Source organism: Takifugu flavidus, chromosome 12, assembly GCF_003711565.1.
Source record: "Takifugu flavidus isolate HTHZ2018 chromosome 12, ASM371156v2, whole genome shotgun sequence".
NCBI classification, from domain to species: Eukaryota; Metazoa; Chordata; class Actinopteri; order Tetraodontiformes; family Tetraodontidae; genus Takifugu; species Takifugu flavidus.
In genome coordinates, this window is record NC_079531.1 from 3,641,564 (window position 1) to 3,660,727 (window position 19,164).

The 19,164-nt window shown below is 42.2% G+C and overlaps 3 protein-coding genes across 3 annotated transcripts; 1 reads left to right on the forward strand and 2 right to left on the reverse strand.

Annotated features, from left to right (window-relative positions):
* Positions 1-40: 40 nt before the first annotated feature.
* On the reverse strand, positions 41-6,054 carry LOC130535539 (uncharacterized). The gene is made up of 13 exons (XM_057050618.1): positions 5,765-6,054; positions 5,134-5,312; positions 3,420-5,039; positions 3,187-3,326; positions 2,929-3,103; positions 2,712-2,816; positions 2,436-2,625; positions 1,815-2,347; positions 1,587-1,722; positions 1,254-1,485; positions 894-1,022; positions 701-751; positions 41-624 (listed from the first exon to the last, which is right to left on the reverse strand). The coding sequence occupies exons 1-13, from the start codon at positions 5,833-5,835 to the stop codon at positions 256-258; spliced, it is 3,930 nt and encodes a 1,309-aa protein (XP_056906598.1). The 5' UTR covers positions 5,836-6,054; the 3' UTR covers positions 41-255.
* exosc5 (exosome component 5) lies at positions 5,876-8,302 on the forward strand. Its single transcript, XM_057050626.1, has 6 exons — positions 5,876-6,256; positions 6,683-6,796; positions 7,158-7,279; positions 7,387-7,527; positions 7,894-7,983; positions 8,117-8,302. The coding sequence occupies exons 1-6, from the start codon at positions 6,160-6,162 to the stop codon at positions 8,210-8,212; spliced, it is 660 nt and encodes a 219-aa protein (XP_056906606.1). The 5' UTR covers positions 5,876-6,159; the 3' UTR covers positions 8,213-8,302.
* Positions 8,303-8,399: 97 nt separating this feature from the next.
* On the reverse strand, positions 8,400-17,736 carry tmem91 (transmembrane protein 91). The gene is made up of 4 exons (XM_057050625.1): positions 17,290-17,736; positions 12,301-13,700; positions 10,778-10,924; positions 8,400-10,188 (listed from the first exon to the last, which is right to left on the reverse strand). The coding sequence occupies exons 2-4, from the start codon at positions 12,730-12,732 to the stop codon at positions 10,033-10,035; spliced, it is 735 nt and encodes a 244-aa protein (XP_056906605.1). The 5' UTR covers positions 12,733-13,700; positions 17,290-17,736; the 3' UTR covers positions 8,400-10,032.
* Between the last annotated feature and the right edge of the window lie 1,428 nt (positions 17,737-19,164).

Below are 19,164 nucleotides of genomic sequence, written 5' to 3' on the forward strand. Positions count from 1 at the left end.
AAGTTAAAATGTCCCAGTCAACCCCAAGATAATGCCGCTGTATAGTGTGTCTCTTGTACTCAAGAAAGACTGATTTTATTCTTTTCCATATTCGTACCCAACTCATATCCAGTCAATTAAATTTACATGTGGACTCAAAGATTTAAAAAAAGTAAAAAACCTTCCAAATGCACCAGAAACATAACTAATAATCTTTCATTTTAACAATTACCAATGAATTTTAATAGTAAAATATAACAAGAGAGACACTATATTTTAACAATTTTTCTGTAGAAAAATTAAAAGGTCTGCTTGTTCAGGCAGAACATGCGACCTTTCTTGGCTGAGCTTGTCCCCTTCCGTGGAAAAAGCTCTCTCATGTGGAGTAGACGAGGCCTGGATGCACAGGTAGGAGTTGGAGAGTTGATAGAGGAAAGGCAGCATGTCCCGTCTGTCCCACCACCACACCAGGGGGTCCTCTGATGTGGGGATTGCAGGAATTTTTCTGTACAACTCTATCTCCTGCAGGAGTCTTGTAGGTATTGAAACATTACTGCTTGCATCTGTACAACTCTTCAGAGCTCTGTCCTCTGCCTCAAAGAGCTCCTCCAGTGCAGATAACCTCAGCCTTTTAGAAAACGGAGCCTGGAAGATGAAAATGAAGGGGGAAAGTCAACAAGAAATCCTGAATCAAGCATTAAAAATGTTTAGATTAGATTACCTCTTCTGAATGCTCAGCATCATTGTGCTCAGAAACAGCATCGCTTGGTAACTGTATGGTAAATACACATAAAGATGTGAATATCTTTAGATTCAATTGAACAGGAGTATTAGAAAAACCAACATCAATGTCTAGTTTGTGGCTTTTGTGGGTGGTTGTTAGTATGGTACCCAAAGGTAGAACCCTACAGTACCTCTCCTGTCACTGGGAGATCACAAGCAGCACTTAGCACCCTTTGCCAAATCTCATCTGAGTCGATTCTGTTCTTGAATCTTGGATCTAAGGCACTCGCCTCCTGTAGGAAATTCCAAGTGTCGCCATCCTGTCAACAGTAAAATAAAGTTTAATGTTAAATTTGAACTTTTTAATCTCAGAGTATAATCAAGACTTTTACACTTTTAACAACGTAAATGTAGACTTTTACACTTTTTTAAAAAGCAGCAATTATAAATAGATGTTATGTTAACAGAACGCCATAGCCAAATTAAAATTCGAATCTTAAACACACTGATGCCTGCTCCGTTGTCTAAATACTGGATAAACGTACTCGTACCTTATAATGTGTGGACAGGTCGCCCCAGATTGTTCTCTTCAGTGTGTTAGTGAACGGAGTGTCCTCATGTTGGGTTTCTAAGTGCGCCTCCAGTTTTTTCAGAATTGGAAAGATCTGACTACAGTTTGGACTCTTCTCGGCAGAGACACAAAGCGAAGATGTGTACAGGGGCTTCAGGATCCGGATGAATTCCCCTGCTTCTTGGTACTCATTCTCAGTGAGCATTTCCAACCTTCCAGGCAAATTCATGCAACCCCACCCCAAACAACATAAAGAATGTTTTTATTGTAATATTAATACAATGACATTTTACTTCTGATACTGATACATTACCTTTTCTCCTCAATGGCCTCTCGGACCTGCGGATCTGTGAGAGTGGCCTGGACGGCAGCAAATTGCTCCACAAACTGCTCCACCATGAGATACAATGAGTCCCAACTTGACTGGAAGAGGAGCTGCTGCTTCATTACTGAAAGATGAAACACAAGTGTGCCACTTACACTGGGACCTACAGTCTGTCCTGTTACTGATCACCATGTAAAGACAGTTTTAGACACTTACTAAGCATCTTCTGTTGTTCTTGGAGAATGTTCTGAGCAGGGAGGGAAGATTTGATCCATGCAAGGACAGCCTGTATCTTTGATACCCATCTGACCACGCTGCTGCAGGTAAACACCTTCTGTGCTGCAAGATTTAGTATACATGCAAAGCATTTCAACTTCCTGATGTGTAAGCTGTTGATGGAAATGTCCATGTTATCAACTGTCACAGCAACGACTTTGTCTCGGACACCAAATTCTTCCAGTATGGGATATATCAGTGGAGCTTCTGCTGTAGACGCATCGTACACCGGCTTTGTACGAAGGACTTTGTGCATCATCTGCCCTTTCATAATAAAGTGCAGATTAACTGTCAGGTAATGGTCATGAGCAGAATTTGACCACCAATCACAAGTCAGTGCAGCCTCAGTTACTCCCAGCAGCTCTTCAACAGCTCGTTTCTTCTCCGCTGAGTACCAGGAAGGTATGAGGGTCTTCCTGAGCTCATCAATGGAAGGTGGTCGGTACTTTGGGTTGAGCGTTTTTGTCAGATCTCTAAAGAAAAGCAGAGATCAAAAATGCTTCATAAGATGATGGAAATAATCCCATGTGTGCATCGAATGCATGAATCAGTGCAACCCACCTGAACCAGGGAGACTCCACCGTGGACAAGGGTTGCAGGGTTTTTACGAGAAACCTGGTCACGGCCTTGTGGCACTGCTCCGTTCTTTCTTTGTTCAATCGCCTACCTTCAGATAGTTTGAACGGGGTTGTCACAGCAGAAACTGCAGCTTCCTTGATGACATTGTTTGTTTCAACATATACAATATCATCTATATTAAAGAAAGATGCACAGAAAAATGATTAATGAAAAATGCCCTGTAACGCTGTCGGTCATAACTGTCCGGGTCACACTTACGCGCATTCAGGCCACTTGTTATTATCTCCTTGCACACCGAATCCCAGATTTCCTCTGCATTCACTTCCCCTGTTAAGGGTTCGGGCATGCCGTGGATCTCAATTCCTACAAAAAAAGCAATCACCTGACTGTGAGAAATATCAACTATTTTCAAAAGCCTACACTTATGCTGCCGAGAGAAATCGTTAAATGTCACCACACACACATAAGTGCACACCTGCCATGTTGAAAATCCCCTTTTGATAAAGATCTATCATGAGCAGAGAAGGACACTCGTGGCTTCGAAGAGCTTCAAAGTGCAGGTAGGCCTGCAGTACTTCCATGCCACAGGAAGACATGTCACCTACAGTCTGTTTTAGCACCACTGCCAGGCCATCCTCCGCACTGTGATTCTAGAAACATAAAGAAAATGGGGGGTAGCAAACACGTTTCACTGAAAACGGAATATTTAACTTATTTTCTGAAGCACAAAAACCTGAATCAAATTCTGCAGAAGCATGCAAAGTTGCAAACTGAGGATTATGTGACTGTTGTAATTGTGCAGACCCTCGCTCCACTCCTGGTAGTGGTACATTAAATCACATTTTGGACACTTTTTTAAAAAGGTGGAATTGTCTGAAAGATATAAAAGCAGAATTTTACAAGGATTGCCACAAAGACCACAAAGATAGATGCAACATTATATAACAGGCACATTTGCATACACACCTTGGATCACTCCATTGGATGTCACGACCCTGGCTTTGTCAGTAACCAGCACTGGCTCCGTTAAGCAAACCTGACCTGGGCACTCTTGGCACACAGTTTCAGCTGGAATCAGGTGCTTTGAAAACTGGATTTCAGACTCAAACTGGGTGAGATTTTCAGGAAGAGCAGAGGGTAATTTCTTGTGGTGATAAACATATTTTGCCATTTGTTCTAGGTTTTTATCTCCAGGCGGAAGTAGGGTTTCAGGTGTGCCTTCCATCGTTTCAGCATCATCAAGCACTGTGTCTTGTTTAGCATTTGAGGAAAATAACTTTTGATTGGTCTGGAAGAGATACCATTTAGCGATGCATTTGTGTAGGCAGTAAATTCTCCCTTGAGAACAGTCACAGTGCCAGAACTTTCCCCGTATATTATACGTCACAAACAATCTTCCAAACTTGCTGTAGTGCGTCGCTTTGGGCTCAAACACAGAGAAATACAGGCAATGATTTCCACCAAGATCCACAAGAGCAACAAGAGGAGCCGAGTTCTGAGCCGCCTGATCGCGATGCTTCTGGCACTTGGCCATCATTTCCTTTCCAATTAAATTATTGGTCACCAGTTCCTCCAGTATAGAAGGGTCCACATCTTCCTGCCTTGCATGACTTATACAAAAATCGACAGAGCGTAAATGGGGACACTGGCTGTATGGCAAACCTCCTTTTTTTTTAAACTGGAAGATGACCTCACACCGATCTTCCTCACATAGCATTTTGACGACACCGGCTGATCTCTTTTTGATGACGTGGACCGGAACAGCAGTGGTTTTGTAATACTTGGACACAGCGTACACCCCGTTATGAGAGTCAATGCACTGACTTCTTAGATGATCTTTGGCTGTTATGTCTGTGTCTGAAATTAGGTGTTTTCTGAGTTTGTGCTTGCTTAGATTTTTTTTATGCAAGTATAGGTTGCATATTGAGCACTTAATTTTTTGCTTTGCTCGACCTGATATTTGAAGCGCTTGCTGGACAGTGTTTGCTGGATAAGAAGAGGAGTAAACCACTGGGGCTACAGGCTGGACTGGAACTGCTAGCGCGACTGCGAGCTGGTCAGACACACCGGTGGGTTCAACAAAGCAATAAGTTGCCATTGGATGTTGGTCGACTGTTGGTTTTGGTTGAATGGGGGAGGTGGATGAAGCAGGTGGCTTGTCTACTATTGCTTTCAGTTGAACAGGGGGGCCATTTTGAATGCACTGCTGGTTTACTGGGGATTTTGGGTGAACAGGGGACGCAGTTGAATTTTGTTGTTGGTCTACTGTAGATTTCAGTTCAATAGTTGAAGCGGGATTCTGATCAGGTGAAGAATTTGTTAGATCAGAAGACTGTCCCGTTGAAACGACTTGCTGGGCAAGGGGAGTAAAATTGAGCATTAGGAGGGCAGGCTTGCCAACGGCCATAGTAGGCAAATGAGCTCGGTCAAGTGGAGCGAGACAATGGCTGCTGTGTGTTGAACTTTGTGCACATTTGCCCAGATGAATTTCAAACTGTCTCTTTGTTGTGATTGTCTTTGCACAGTATGGGCAATGAAAATGACGCTCCTCTCTGCACTCCAAATTGCAAGTATAGATGCTAAATTCTACAAGAAAAACAAATGAATGTGCATTAACATGAGAGAGCAGCTGTATATTAATTCAAAATAAATGTTTGCATTTAAGCTCTTATATTCTGACCTCCATGTTTAACAGCTCTTATTCTGTGGATTTCTATATGTGTCCAAACACTTCCATAGTCTGCTTTTGGCTTGTAGACTGATGTCTTACAGAAGGGGCAGTGGTACAGACTGCAATTCTTGCACAACTCCAGATTTATCCGGCCTTCTGATTGTCTGCGGATGGAGACTCTTGGGTCCCTTGAGAGAAAGATGCCAAAACAAAAATAAAATGTACGCTTTAGTTGCAAGAATGAGTAGAAATGTAACATCAGTGGCATCAATAAAAATGTTTAGAGTGACTTCTTTGATTTTGTTTGCCTTTTTTGATCGATTTAACAACATGTGATATTTCTTTTAATGTCGATATAAAAATAAGTCACACGGATATGTTCACTGCATTAATGATTATTTTAGTCTTTGCAGAAATAAATACGTATTAATCATAATCCTCATCATCGTCGTCTCTTTTAAGGAAACAATGAGGACACCTCACGCACCCAAAGCCTAAATTAGTGCAGAGCTTTGCCATGAGGCTCGTATTCGAATGCTAAATAAGCTAGCCCTAGGTATCCTAGCGTGACCATTTATAACCATCTATTTGAGCAGGTTGCAAAAATATAAATCAATTAATTTACTGACTTTTTTTTTACCTTTCAACACGCCCACAAAGCTGCTGTCGTGGTGCCTTGGTATCACCACACGCCCCGAAAGGCTGCGCCATTTTGTCTGGTAACTGTAGAAGTGGATCGTCTGTTGTTGGAGACTCTGCAGTCTCGAGATACGCCTGTCAGACACGCCCCTTTATTTTAACAACGTTTAAAAATATTGAAAAAACTTTGCCTTTAACAATCTAAAAGACAATTAGACAAAATCTTCTTTATTTTTCGTCTTTTTATGTTTATTTTTATATTTTTGTCTGCCTTCATATAAATTTAATGATTTTTCTGAGTAAACATACTCATTCGTCATCATTAGGAGTCCGTAATAGAAAAATAGATGACGTATTTTATCAGCGACTGGAATTTTTCCCCGTTCTGGTGGCGTGATGGAAGTGTGCGGCATTTCAAATGTTACTCTCAGGGATTTTAGTTGTGAACAGAGTTTGTTGTCTCGTCCTGACGGTTCATCGTCATTTATGCAAGGTACAAATTCATATATGTCTTAGTAAATTGTGTCTCCGTGTGGGACTGTTTATTCTGCAAACATGCTACCCCAATGTGCCACTGTTCTGCATTCGTGCATCGCAGGTATACACATCGAGAAATGTCAAATGCATCGTGTTTTTGACGTTTAATTCTATTACTTGAGTTAGTTACATATAAGTCGTTTTTTGTGTGGAAAAGTCAAAAGCAAAACAATAGTTTTACATAATAACTTAATGGTCCAACATTCTAATACCTTGAATGGGCCACATACTGTATTTTATGTACAGTGTAAACATAAACAGCCATTACATTTTTGCAACTATCTAGTATTGGTTTTGGATTGATTACGTTTACTGAAAAGATGAAGTCATTTGTTCTTTCATTATTGTTATTATTTTAATGATCTTTTAATTCCATGCAAAGGGGACACAAGTGTGTTGGCCGGGGTGTATGGACCAGCTGAAGTGAAAGTCAGCAAAGAAATCTATGACCGTGCAACACTGGAGGTGTTGATACAGCCTAAAGTGGGACTACCAAGTAAGCAGTTTTCCAAATAAACAAGATATTTTATTTTATTTTTTTAAACTGCAGGGGCAGCCTTTTTTTCCCCATCAAATGTTGAAGTGTTCACAATGCTTGTTTCCAGCACTATTGTCATATTATTGTTATGGTAAAAGTTGATTTTCAGTTTGGTTAAAATAGTACACCATATATCGTGGCATATTCATGTCATTATTGTTTCATTTAGAAGCAACATGCAACCACCACTTTTAACCCTCCACCACTTCTGCTGTGTTAAAGCTGTTATACAGGAACACACCACATGGTGGAATAGTGAGACCCTGTCAACCCTCAAAAGAACAGCAGATCTAAGGACATTTATTTCTTTATTTTCTAGGCGTGAAGGAGCGATCACAAGAGCAGAATGTGCGAGAGACCTGTGAGGCATCTCTGCTCCTGTCACTTCACCCTCGCTCCTCGCTCACTCTTGTTCTTCAGGTGTTACATGATGATGGTTCAGTATCCTTCAGATAAAAAAAACTTACAGTCATGGTGTGCTGTTCATTTCTGCTACTTTATAAATGGAGTTACCTGGTGAGCTGTGTTTTTCTTGACCGGCCCTTCAGTTATTATCCTGTTTTTTGAATGCTGCCTGTATGGCCCTAATGGACGCAGGTCTGCCCATGAGCTGCCTGTTCTGCGGAGTAACGTGCGCTATTGCAGCGGATGGGGAAATCATCACTGACCCCACTGCAGCCCAGGAGAAGGTGACTCTGAGGCTTACATCTTCTATTAAACATCACTCTAAGGCATTGTGACATGATTATATTGTTTGTGTAATTAATTTTTAAACAGGTATGGGTGGTGGACAAGCATATTGTGCAGTGAAATATAAAATCAACTAAGAAAGAAGAGTTTTCTTATTTTTAGTTGCTACGATACCCCCTGAAAATCCTAAAATAGAAAAAAAACTAACTTAACTGGATTATTAAATTATCAAATTATTGAGAGATTTAAAAGACTAAGTGGCAATTCCTCCATCAAACTCAATATATTGAATAAACACATTACTGGAATGTCAGTGCTGCTATGCTTTCTGTAAAATGTATTTCTTAAATCTTTTCTTTCAACAGGAATGTCGAGCTTTGCTGACTTTTGCTATTGACAGTAAGAAATGCAGAGTAATGATGTCATCAACCAAAGGATCCTTTTCAGTTCAAGAAGTGAGAAAATCTAAATGACTAAATGTTGCCCTGCAAAATCTGAAAAAATGCATTTCTGCTCATTCTGAAGTAATATTATCACCCTCGTGTGCCTTTTATTTTTTATTTAAACTTTTTTTGTCCCCTGCCACAGCTGCAGCAGTGTATAGCAATCAGTCAGAAAGCATCTGAGAAGATCTTCCAGTTCTACAGAGACTCTGTCCAGCGACGATATTCCAAAAACCTCTGAGGAAAAGGCTAAATTCTCTATTCTCTAACTGTGTTTTTATGTCTTATGACTATTCCTGGTGTAATAAAATATGAGCACCTGCTTTGGCTACTTTTGCTCCAGTTCTTGAGCTGTGCTGTGGACAAAGTGAATGAGGTGGGAGGTGATGGACATATAATCCCTGCATGAACTACAGAAAAGAGAGAGATTAAAGTCAAACCGTGGATTTATTGTCATCAATTCTTTCTTTTTTTTAGCCTAAAATGTACATGTAATACAAGGGTGTGCACTGGGAAGCAACGGGCTTTTTTTGATCGACTATTGTTTCGCGCTGTTGTGTCCAGGTGCTGTTTACGCAGGTTAGACAAAGTGAGACAAATCTGCCCTTTAACTGAGGGCCAGCACAGCAGTCAAGGCAGCCCACAGCTAATGCTTGCATATCCAGGAGGAAGAACAGGTCACGATTGTCAGAACTTCACAACACGGTGCGTGAGTAGCATCGTCACGGCACATCAGCAGTGATCACTGACAAAGGTTAGAGGCTGAGAAATCACTGGTGTCCACAATTGCCACATACAGTAGAGTGACTGGAATCTATCGCTGTAGTCTTGATACAACTCTGGCTTTGTTTGCTTGTGCACTATAAAAACTATATATCTAAATAGAAAATGTCAACATTTACACCTTCTTTGTTATAAATAAATGGTTTGTCACAGTTTTGTTGATTGCGCATTTCATTTCAAACCAATATGGTGTTTTTTTTCCTAAAGCTTTATTTTTAAATTAAAAACCAAATTGTGGATAAAGTCTGCATTCAACGAGGTGCCGATTTATCAGACAGGTTTCTGTTGCAGGTTGGAGACACTACTGACTCATGCATAACACCAGAGAGCACTGGATGTCTTCTCAGGCTATTTTTAACCTCTGCTCATCTCTGTTGCTTTACCTCAGTCTGAGAAGATAACTTAAAAACATGTCATACCGCACAAAGCAAGCTCTTGAAGGATTTAAGTTCCCCATACTGAGGAGGTAGAAGAATATATCGGGTGCACAAAGTACAGCAGCCTGCTTGCTTCTATTAATGGAATAATCCTTTTGAGCCACTTCTGTATTTTTTGGCACTTGCACGTCTGCATACCGCTGTGCAACATATGCAGGAGCGTTTAAATATTTTTGCATCTTTGCATTTCATGTGACGCTTTCTGAACAACATATTTACAAGAAATTCCTCGAGATACTTATTTAACTGAAAAATATCAACGCAGGTGAGCGATCGGTGATGTGGAATGTGGATTCATGATGGTCTGTGGTGAGAGTGGAGCAATAAATTCTGGGTATTCTGGCCCCTTATTTTGTCATTACAAAAAAAAAGATAAAATAAAGCTTTTAACCCAGCAAATGACACTGATGGCCTAGGCCCCCAATGAGCAAGGACCATCAGGATTCCGCTGCTGCTACGCCCTTGCTACAACCTTCTCATAAATCTGAACATCCCACCCCTGTGCACTGCCTCCACGTAGCTCCTCCTGGGTAGATGAGGCCACACATCACCTGTCTTGACACCCATTATTCTTTTGCTGGCTGTGACAGTGTTTTCTATACAGTATTATCAGAACATCTGCACTGCATTTTTTTTAAAAACAAAGTAGATTAATGGATAATGTGATGACAGCTACAGCACAGGTCTAAAGTCCACATTGGCAAAATAAAGCACATTTACAGACCGAATCTTGTGTATTAAATGAGATTGTTTAAACAAAGACTGAGGTTATTTTATATTTACAGGTGATGTTAGCGGTATGGGGTGGCTTGTTGCAGGTGTATCTTCATAACAGATCCCGTTATGGTGGTTTTCCAGACAGGTATGAAATGAGTGCCGCGATGGCGCAGATGTATGTTATGATGCCAAACACAATGGAGAGCACTGAGAGCCACAGCGCCTGGCGGGATGCCGCATTTGCCCCCTGATAATCTCCCTGAGCTGACGCCTTGTTGGTCTGAGAGATGGAAGAGAAAAAAACAGATGGAGATAGGAATTAGAGGCAGAAGGAAGAGAAGAGAAGACATTCATCATCATTTGTCGAGGTCCTCCTTGGACTCCACTTACCTGTGCTCATACTTATTACACTCTAAACCCATATTACAGTTTGTCCCACCTCTGAATCACACCTGTCCTGTCGACATCCTGCCCCAATACAACAATAACAACAATACTGACACACACCTGTGCACGTGTTTGAGTATATTTAACTACATTCAGAAGTCACACCTGCCGTTAAATACATTTTCCTTACAATAACACTTTGAATCAGTGCATGTGTGGGTGGTTGTGTTTTGGTTCTGTGTAAATAACGAGAAAGTGGTTTGACCTTCAATAGTCATTTCTAAATCATCTAAATGAATAACACTACAATGCACACCCTCTCGGGTCCCTCCTCTGGCTTTGTCTCAAAGCTTTTGCAGCATAATCCTGTAAATCTAGATGTAATCCCTCCTGTATTCAAGACACTGGAGGTGTTGTTAAGCGGCGTATGATGCTGCCAAGTAGTTTCTAAGGAACGCAGGTGTGTGTGAGACTGAAAGTACCTTCTGTGAAAGGTAGAAGGCAGCGATGCCCAGAGGCCAGAAGCAGCAGAGCATTGAGAAAAAGGCCAAGCCCAGATAGTCCTGAGGGATCATCAGAGGAAAGTTGCTCTCGCTGTCTGTGTCGCTAAAGTCCTCGATGGATGAGTCCTGAGAGTCACACAGCATGCAGGGAGAGGTTGACCTTTGGTCAGCAACTTTCCAATGCACGGCAGTTTCTTTTTCATAAAAATTAGTTTAGTCTTGCTAGCATTACTCACCATCATCAGAAAGCATTTCTCAGGTTTTCTTTTTCATTTATTTGCCAAAAGCTTAATAAAGAATAACATTTATTTTCTTTTGGGGATTTGATCACTAACAGCCAAATGTCCACAATGACTCAAGTGGAAAAAAGGAGAATGAGAGATTCCTACATTAACACACAGATATACTGTAATACACTCTATGGTTCACTGTGATGGACCTTGTGAAATGTTTCATTCGTTATGTTGCGTTGATTTCCTCCACACAGCTGCATAACTTTGCTGGTGCCTGTGAGATAATGTGACTGAATGAGGTTAGTCTGTATTGCGCTGGCTGTGCTGCAGGCAATTCATGACTCATGCATCTTTTTAAAACATCTGCATATCCAGTCCGACTTCCTCCTCAACTCAGCCACTGTCAGATTGCCTGATGATTTATTTAGTCATGTTTTATTTATGAGAAATATTGGGGCAATCTAAAGAGAGCACTATTGTTGTGAATGCAAACTACTAACTAGGTGGTAAATTAACCCTTTCTTTTATTCCCAGAGGTCTCTGCCTTTATATCCCTGCAATACTACATGTATAGAGTAGGTTCAGGGTTATTTTAATCCTATTTTCTCAGAGCAAACTTCACATAAGGTAAGAGAATGAAGCATTTATTAAGACATTTGGGGAACCATTTATACAACCTAGTACGGCTTCTAATTTTTGAGCCTATTGTTCATCAGTTTCTTGAGGGACTTCAGGCTAATTTACACACTCCAGTGTTAGCGTTACTATCTAATCTGTGATATGTCATTATTCTGATGCCACTATCTGCACTGCAGCAGGAAAACTTTTGAACACTACAAACGCGATATTTCTAGAAACTTAAAATACATCTATTTTAGGATCCTCTTTGAGGAATTTTGTGCTCAAAATATCACATGCTTACTCACTGCGCCGCAAAGGGTACACAGCAGGAAATATTTATTGCCTGGTATTTAATATTCATTGCTTGTCTGATTGAAAGTCATGCAGAAAAGTTCCCAATTCAGTTTCATTTTGGCCAGTTGGAACCTTTGCATACTGTATATTCTTTACTTGAAACAGATCTGGACTTAAGAACTTGGTCCATGCAAGAATGTTCACTATTCTTCATTCTTGGCCCCTGATAATTTGTTATTAGAAGAACTTGTTTCTTCTTACTGTCATAGTCCATTTCACAATTTTTGATTTCATGAAGCATTTAAATATTAATTGTCACTACATTAAATAATCTCAACGGATGGGGTATCTTACATCAGAATCAGGGAGCAGGTCATCCTCGTCGTCCATGCTGTAGGATACACTGTCCTGAGCCTCGGCCAACAGCTTCCGCTCCAGCGTGGAGCCGGGCCGAATGTCCACAAACGTGGTCTCTAGGTAGTCTTTGCTGAGCATGGTGTCTCCATGGCCCCAAATAGGGGCTGATGGGTAAAAGGACTCCAGTGTGCAAGGTAAGGAACAAGGGTCCAGCAGCTGCTGCTGCTGCTGCAGCTCAGGAGGAGGTCTGCAATGGCTTCTCCAACCAAACGGTGGGTAAGCTATGTCCTCCTCACACTTAACCAAGATGCCTTTGAATAGTCCGCTGGGGGCCTGTCCAATTCCAGGCCCCGGTCCTTGGCCTGATGCAGGATTACTATTGAGGCTTTCTTCCAGAAGAGGGTGTTCCAGTTCATCTAGATTCTCCATCCCTCTCTAATGACAATGACCACACAACAGACCACTGCATCAAAAATAGAAGGTGAGCAACGAATCAGTCTGCAGAGAGTGTGGGGTTGCGCCGAGGCAGCTGCTGACTGTTGTGTTTCAGTGATCGCCCATTAATTCTTTCTGTTAATATATGGCTTCAGTCAAAGAGCAGCAACACCAGCTGGGTTTGTGACTAAAGTGTCCGCAATATATGGGATGTAGGCATCGGCTTGCGTCCGAAAGCTATGCTCAGATTACTTGTTTGTTCAGATGTCATTTATTTTAAGAGTTGAAGGCTCCTGTCGCATGTCTTCAGTTCCACATTAGTCTGTCAGTGTTGACTCTTCCTCCCTCATATACTATGAAATGAATAACTCGGATGCAGAGTGACCTTGGTTGGTCTCAGCGAGGCAAAAAAGGGGGAAAGGGATTTCTCCTCCGTACAACACAATGTGTTAAATTATGTGTTCAGAGTAAACCTGGATGCAACCAACAAATATGAATAGAAAATGGCTTTCAGATTGTTGTGACTTGAAGGATCATTGTTGGTTTTCTTGAATAATTGGAAAAAAATGGCAACAAATCCCAATAAAACAGGACAAAGTCACCGACCTTTGGAATTACTGGGTTGGCACAATTCTTTTTAAGTCCTTAAATATGCAGAACGTCTAACTGCAGGCAAATTAGTGGCCCAATGAACAGATTTGGGCCATATTAGGAGGTGGTTAATCTGTAAAAGCAATAAGGTTCCACAAATAGAATCCTATGGTGCACACATGCAGGTCAGTTGTTGCCAGATGAAGTCATCATGAAGAAATCTGTTGTCTGAGGGACGCAGGTTGATGCTCGCCACAGCGATGTTCCCTCTGGACGTGTATTTTTTATGCGCTGGGTCCACCTTCACGCTGTTTCCTTTAGGGCGGACAGTGGACAGCACTCTGTTCAGCTCTCCAGTGAGGGCAAGCAGTCTGTAAAGTAAAGGGACAAGGTCAGGCAAAACATTAGGATGTGTAAGCTCAGCTTTCTGCACTCAAGGAGAGCTGCACTTCTGAGCAAACGCCGTACAACCAGTCTATATTAGACAGTGTTCGGATACTGGTAACACAAAAGCAAATATAGTTCACAAGAGGTTGCATCCACGTGCTGAGATACTGTAAAACACTCGCTCGGTATTTTATCTGATGGCTACACCGAGGGGAGAACACAAGGGACTCACTGTATTATCTACCATTTGCTTTGCATTCTGTACATCAAATTGAATATCTTAAATATCTTTTGTTCCCATTGAAATGCATACAATTGACAAATAAAAGTAAACTTGAAAAGACATCGGATTTTTAACAAACAAGACAGAACCTCGACACCACAGCTGGATTTAGCCTTTATATAAAAAGTGTGAGTATGAAAAAAGCAAAACTCAAGGCAAATGAAGAGTTATTTAGGTTAATGTATGTTTGTATACTGTGCATTACTGTGTGTGCTGTTTAGGTGTTTACAGTGTTCATCCATCCAGGCAGCCTTCTTCTCACCTCATGCGTGTTAGGATTTGTCTCAACAGCCTCCCACAGGATAAGCTGCTTATAAAATCAAAATAATGAGTAAAAGGCTGGACATACACACGTTATTCTCTATACCATTTCAGTGGTAGGTGACTTTACATGGTGAGCTAAGTATTATGGAGTAATCCAACCTGGATTAATCGAAGAAAGAGCAAATAAATGCTGGAGAAATCTCACTGTGAAGAAACATTGAGACTACATGGTGTGCCACGGGTATCTCCTTGCTTGCCAGGGAGTGTAATTTAAGTAAATGACATAATACCTCATCAGTATGTATTCACCCTGCCTGGCAGAGTGCTCCAGATCAATTCAGTGACTCACTGTCACGCACTTCGCTGCACAGCACAGAATTAAATGGAATAATTGGGCGTCTTTCAGGTTTCCCCGGTAGATGCTCGTTCGTACCCTGATACCGCTCCGTGGTGTGGAACCCAGACCTTGCCCCCCCTCCCCACTGCACACACCCCTTTATGGAAGGAGAGTGCCTCTCCTGCTGAACGAGCCGGGCGACCGCTGCTGACGTCAGCAACGGCTCTGAGCAAACTCCACTGCCATTGAACTCACACAGGCGCACACTTCTGAACAAACGCCAGACGATGCGCACGCACTTGTACTCACCCCCGGCATTACATTTGTAACACTTCACCCCCCCGCCCCCCCCTTCTGTCCTCTCCACTTGCTGTGGCTCCATTGCAGGAGAGATGCACTCAGCTTTATTACGCATCCATCCCTCCACCCCTACACCACCTCCATCCTGCACCTCTGCTCATCCACCGTAAAAAGACTTCTGTCGGCTGTATTATCAGCTATACCTCCTTTTCGGGAAACCTACAATGCTCATAAACCATCCAGTCGGGTGGCGGAAAGGCTGCAAGGACACTGCAAGTGCTTATCAACACTTTCACGCATGCTTCTCCTTTGCATTCATCTTCCTTTTGGGCTGTTGCATTGCCATAGAATGTAGCCCATTTATTTATATGGCCCTTTATTTTCCTTCAGTCCTTGTTGCTTGACAACAGGGCTTGAAATGTGCAGCCAAAGTGAAATACAATAGTGCTGTTTCAGAAGGAGAGAACTGTTGCTGCTGACTCTTGTAGAGATTTTCCGCTACTCTGCAGTCGTCGCGGTGCGCAGTAACTCTCTGCCATTTGGCATAAACACAGTCGTGCACAGAGCTGGAAGTAATTGCTGTATTATTATTCTTTTTTTTTTGCCCAGCGCATTTTGAGAAAGGAAATAGCATCGTTGCTGCTGGAAATCTGAGCTGGTAATATCGCTGCTAAAAATGCTCCTGTTGTATTTATCTTGTTGCACCGTGCCTGACAGGAAGAAAAGATCCCTGACAAAAAAGAAAAACACAGCAGCTACATGAGGGTGTTATACAGCTTATGATGCCCAAAGTAACATCCTGTTCCTATGGAAACAAATTCACCATGGAGTGGAGCGCTCGCTGTGGGATAAATGAACCAGGGGCTAATTTGCCATTTCAGAATTGTTCTTCTGCTCAGCTTGATAATAACTGGATGGGATAATTCCAGCCGTTCCTTCCAAGAAGAGTGTGTTGCTGTCACATTAGACAGCAGAGGGAGAATCATTTCCACTGAATTACTCCATACATTAATGAACACGCACACATGAGCTCTGCCCTTACTTGAACGCCCTCTGCAGACTGTGTGTTTTACAGAGCCAACTCAATAAACCGTTCACTGTATGCCCACTCTGACGCTACACACACACACACACACACACACACACACACACACACACACACACACACACACACACACACACACACTGTTTGCACAGCTGGGGCTTGAGTGCAATGAGGCCTAAGGAATAAGATTCTGCAATATGTTGTATTCAGTATTCGTGCAAAATGTATTGTACACCGTGCATCCTATTCAGTTGCCCTGCTGTGGACACCCACTACAAGCTTAGCTTCTCAAAGTCCTTGTTTGTGTACTCCTTTTTGTATCCTGTATTCCTGTCTCAGTGCCTGAATCTCATCCCCATTTTTCTGGGCTTACATGTATGCTCACCTTAATATTGGTACAGACACAATATGACATGGTGATGTAAGCTTAGTTACTGAAAAAATGGTTAAAACACAAAATGGCCACATGGGCATGCAGTGAGTCTACATTGAGATCATCACAGACATCTACATCTACACAGACATCCTACATTCATATGCATAAAGATGTTACATACCCCTATTTTTTTATATTATCATTTGGTAGATAATCAGATATTGCAACAGCATCTCCAGAGAACACAGACCACATCAATTAAAGTGTTAAAAATGTCAAAAAGAGCTTCTGGAGCAGGTAACCTGGATTAGTGGATAGATGCTGTCTGCGTTTAAAGCCCCTTTTTTTTAACTGCATACAGAAAAAGACAAGATAATGTAGTCTCTGTGGAGCAAATATGAAACAATGCAGCTCCCATAAGTAAGTTTGTGTGCAAGGGTGTGCATGCAGCTTAGAGCCAAATGATATGAGCTAATTAAGCTCTCAGAAATCTTCATAAGAGTGATGGTTTGGGAGGTCATTATCAGAGCATCGCCTTGACAATGACATAGACACATTTTTTATATTAACCCCGTCAAGAGAAAATAGACGACATGTGCTTATTTATGAGACATTTCCTTAATATTACTCAATATTATTTACAATCAGTTCTTCTGACACAACCAGTGTTCGATTTATTAAATAATGCATATGCATATATACACACACTCATAGTGAGGTAGGAATTATGTTAAATACCTTTATATGCTTCGTGATCCCTATTAGAGATTGCTCTTCTGCAAGAGTGGGGGTGGGGTGGTGGAACAATAACAGTAGAATTATCTCTAAATATTTAACGACGTTTCTGCAGCGCTGGCCGATAATGATCGACCCATAACAGCGCGGGGCGAACACGGTGGTTTCGGCGTTATTTGCCCCCCCGCTGATCCTGCAGCTGAAGGTGTCCTGTCAGTGAAACGCAAGCTCACCTTTATGCTGGGACCTCAGATCCGTCCTGTCCTTTCTGTGGGACGGTGCTTGGGAGAATGCGGGAATGCAGTCATCTTCAGGGATGAAGGCTGCTCCACGCACCGCTCCTGTTGCCCCCCCACCCTGCTCTGAGTGTGGGCAGAAGGTAGGTCCGCCTGTATATGTGTCTCCTACACGTGTCGACAGAGGTGCAGAACGCAAAGGCCGACCTCGCAGGGACTCCTGGGTCGATGAATGTGGAAATACGCAGATGCTCCTAATACACCTGAGTGCGGTGACTGACCCCCCCTCAACCAGCACATCGCTCGCGTGTCCGTTCTCCCATTAATCCTCACTGCTGCATAAATCACAACGTATCAACTTTCCCCTGACACCCCAGCTCTTCCCTGACAGGACTTTCCAAATTCCACTCGTCCTCTCCCCCTTCAACCTCTCCTCTCTCTCTCGCCCTCCTTCATCTCTCATCTCTGATTACTGGAGGACAGAAATACTGGGTCCTAAAGCCTTCTACTTAGTGCACTAGCATGTGCTGGTTAATATTTTAATTACTCTAAAGTCCCCATAAGGACAGAATGAATGCAAAGTGAGGGCATTTTGCATTTTCTTACTTCTTTAAGAGGATTAGAGGGGTCATTTTAGGTTTGAAGGATTGGGGTTAAGACTATAGGGATATAAGGTTGTTATGGTGTTCAACGGGATGCCAGATCATCTAGCAGACAAGCTGCAAATGCGATATCCACCGCACACAGCTAGGTGCAAGCAAGAAATACAATGTCAGGGATTCAAAAATACAAGTGGGACAAACGTCAAAGTAAAAAAATAAATAAAATAAAGATGAAACAAACAGGGAGTTGCAGGGAGGGGAGGGTGGTATTACAAAGGGAATTTGTCTGTGCCATTACAGAGTGGAGGCAGTTGGATGCCCCCCAGCGAGGAAGACTCCACCTCATGTCAGCCCCTATATTTCTGCTATATGACCCAGTTTAGCCAACCAAGCCAGGCCACGTTACGATCTCCAGTCAGAAGATGCAAAAACAATCATCCCTGCTTCAGGCTCGTGCTCATTTCTCTTCTTTCGTTGGAGGCTACGTGGGATAAAGCTCAGGCATCGCTGGACACCAGCAATCAATGAAATCCACAGGGCTTACGCTGAGTATTTAATGAGGTGCACTGCTCTCAGCTAGAATCCCCATCTCCCAGAAATGGTTTAACCTTTAGGCTGCTTTTTGTTTTCGTCTTGTCGTTCGGCTCTCTCCAATTGGTCCACGCGATCACAAAGCTGCCTATCCGACGCTCCATTTGTCAACCTGCGGCCAGAGCGACAGCAGCCTCTCACTCCATCATGAAGCAAAGATCAATAATCTCTCTTTAGCCCGGGCACATCCACCTGCTGTCGCACATTTACCCTCTTTTCTGCTCTCCTGCGCTCTGGCTTTACGTCTTTGTTCAAGAACAGCAGTTGACCAGACAGTATAATAAGCTCTGTCGTCTGCTTGAGCAGATTTGATTGGTGTTGGCCACAGGCCTGTTGGTACATTGAAATACAAAACTGAGCATTTCAAATAGATATCAAGCACAAACAAGGCCGTCTGACCTCAGTCATTACCAATGACCAGCCATTCTTTGACTAATTAATCAATCATTTTGTGGCTAATAATGTGTAAATGCCAGTGCCCGGTGTTGAACAAAGTGTCATAAGACCTTTATCTCCTTAAAGGTTGACCTTTTCCCACAAGCTGATTGAAGAGTAATGAGCTAACCGGGGATTTTGCACAAAGGTGAAAAGACGGCAACTTATTCTTGCACAGACGTGCATGTACAGTGGCTTTTTAAGTGAATGTTACTCGATGTAAAATTAGGTCACTTCTAATATA

Excerpts from the sequence above, each read along its gene's own strand:
- LOC130535539 (XM_057050618.1), bottom strand. The coding sequence starts at position 5,835 with ATGGCGCAGCCTTTCGGGGCGTGTGGTGATACCAAGGCACCACGACAG. Across the intron at positions 3,327-3,419 it reads ATCCAATGGAGTGATCCAAG|ACAATTCCACCTTTTTAAAA; the intron begins GTGTGTATGCAA and ends TATATCTTTCAG. Across the intron at positions 2,817-2,928 it reads GGGGATTTTCAACATGGCAG|GAATTGAGATCCACGGCATG; the intron begins GTGTGCACTTAT and ends CTTTTTTTGTAG.
- exosc5 (XM_057050626.1), top strand. The coding sequence starts at position 6,160 with ATGGAAGTGTGCGGCATTTCAAATGTTACTCTCAGGGATTTTAGTTGT. Across the intron at positions 6,257-6,682 it reads TTCATCGTCATTTATGCAAG|GGGACACAAGTGTGTTGGCC; the intron begins GTACAAATTCAT and ends TTCCATGCAAAG. Across the intron at positions 7,984-8,116 it reads GATCCTTTTCAGTTCAAGAA|CTGCAGCAGTGTATAGCAAT; the intron begins GTGAGAAAATCT and ends CCCCTGCCACAG.
- tmem91 (XM_057050625.1), bottom strand. The coding sequence starts at position 12,732 with ATGGAGAATCTAGATGAACTGGAACACCCTCTTCTGGAAGAAAGCCTC. Across the intron at positions 10,925-12,300 it reads ACCTGCTCCCTGATTCTGAT|GACTCATCCATCGAGGACTT; the intron begins GTAAGATACCCC and ends TGTGACTCTCAG. Across the intron at positions 10,189-10,777 it reads CCTTCTACCTTTCACAGAAG|ACCAACAAGGCGTCAGCTCA; the intron begins GTACTTTCAGTC and ends TCCATCTCTCAG.